Raw genomic sequence first — 2,086 nt, 5'->3', positions numbered from 1 at the left:
AGAGAGAGAGAGAGAGAGAGAGAATGAGAGTGGATTTTTTAAATTTGATTTTTAAAATTCTTATACAATTTCAAGCAGAAACTTATATGAAATTTTGTCTTGCTCAGTAGTGTCAGGTATTTAAGAAAAACATTTACAAAAGTAAAGATCAGAGAGAATAAATTTTATTCTGAAGAGTAGTATTTGTCTATAATTATTAGTATTTAGAATGAACTTTTACGTTAGGGTTTTTAATTGAATTACATAGGCAATGGTAACTTAATGGTTAAGTATTTCTCATATTGAGCATAGGAATGTGACTCTATTACAGATGTTTCAAGTCTTTGCAATCTGTTCTGATCTCTGCTTGCAGGGTGGAGTTCCACCACAGCCACGAGCCGCGCATACGTGTGCAGTTCTTGGAAATAAAGGTTATATCTTTGGCGGACGTGTTTTGGTTAGTGTTTTTAATGGAAATGGCATTTTTATGTGTAATGCTTTTTATAAAAATTTGTCCTTTGATTTTGTGGAATAATTGAATATTCAAATAATCTAGAGATTAAAATGACATTCAATAATAACTTTTATTATCCTCTGTTTCCAAAACAGACCATACACAATCACAGATGATTATAAGCCATATTTTAATGAGGAGAATTGTTCACTTCACTGTAGTATCAGAAAAGTTTAATTTCTCATAATCTAAATCCTGTAGTTTAAACCCATTTCTTCCTTTCCCCTTTGATACATTGATTTGGGAGCTTTATATTAATTTTATTAATGATTAGTATTATTTTCCAATATTTAAACTTTGGATGTTAAATAAAATCCAGATAGTCTATTTTTAATCTGAATGTATTTTAAAACCAAAATTTTAGCCCATAAAACATGTAAAACACTGACCAATTTAACACATTTTTATTTTAGCAAACTAGGATGAATGATTTGCACTATCTAAACTTAGATACCTGGACTTGGTCTGGAAGGTAAGTTTCAAGTCTAAGTATGTTTTACTCTACAGGGGTGTGTGTGTGTGTGTGTGTGTGTGTGTGTGTGTGTGTGTGTGTGTGTCTGTTCATAATCCAAATTTTGGTCCATGAAACTGAACTGGTATTTTTTCTCCCCTCAGATTGTATGTCTAAGCAAGGAATATACAAATTTAAATAGAGTTTTTTCTTTAACCAAGCTATATAAAATATGAAAATACTAGTGGTTGTAAATCGATTAGTAAAAGTACTGGGTTTTTTTTTTTTTTGAGACAGACCCTCACTCTGTTGCCCTGGCTAGAGTGAGTGCCGTGGCGTTAGCCTAGCTCACAGCAACCTCAGACTCCTGGGCTTAAGCGATCCTCCTGCCTCAGCCTCCCGAGTAGCTGGAACTACAGGCACGCACCACCGTGCCCGGCTAATTTTTTCTATTTTCAGTTGTTTGGCTGATTTCTTTCTATTTATAGTAGAGACAGGGTCTTGCTCTTGCCTAGTCTTGAACTCCTGAGCTCAAGCGATCCTCCCATCTCGGCCTCCCAGAGTGCTAGGATTACAGGCGTGAGCCACCGTGCCCGGCCAAAGTAGTGGTTTTATACCAAGTATTCTTTGAGGACTGATCAGTAGAAGAAATGAGGGAATGGTTGAATGGGATCATCTTAAGTGAACAAATAATGGAGTACGTAAAAGTCAGATTTTACTTATGACTAATAATATATATTTAATAATAGAATAAATATATTTAGCTATCAACTCAGCCTTTCATGTAATGAGATGGAATCAGAGCTATATATTATTCCAAAGTATAAATGCCAGTAAAAATAAAACCATGAAAGTACCAGAAGAAAACATAGCAGATTATTTTTAAAATCTCGACATGGAAAAAGCCTTTATAAAAATGATATAAACCCGAAATTCATAAATGAAAAGACTGATTAATAGGACCACTTAAAATTTAAATATTTCTCTGCACAAAAGCATACCACAAAAAGTTAAAGGGCAAATTGTAAAGTACAAACAAAAAACAAACTAGAAGTAATATTTGCAATATTTTTAACAGAGAGAGGTCAGGGCAAAGATCTATAAGAACTCAGAAAACCAGTAAGAAAAAGACAATAACCCAA

At 33.6% G+C, this 2,086-nt stretch overlaps 1 protein-coding gene across 1 annotated transcript in view; it reads left to right on the top strand.

The window, feature by feature from the left end:
* The window catches only part of LOC105825857 (kelch domain-containing protein 1-like), a 69,231-nt gene that overhangs the window by 39,630 nt on the left and 27,515 nt on the right, over positions 1-2,086 (top strand). The window contains exons 3-4 of the mRNA XM_012663754.1: positions 353-436; positions 907-965. Of these exons, the coding sequence (XP_012519208.1) occupies positions 353-436; positions 907-965 (143 nt within the window). The remainder of the gene's footprint in view (positions 1-352; positions 437-906; positions 966-2,086) is intronic.

Source organism: Propithecus coquereli, unplaced genomic scaffold (genome assembly GCF_000956105.1).
Source record: "Propithecus coquereli isolate 6110/MARCELLA unplaced genomic scaffold, Pcoq_1.0 Scaffold83, whole genome shotgun sequence".
Lineage (NCBI taxonomy): Eukaryota > Metazoa > Chordata > Mammalia > Primates > Indriidae > Propithecus > Propithecus coquereli.
Note: the sequence above shows the minus strand (reverse complement) of the source record. Positions and strands in the feature narration are given on the sequence as shown.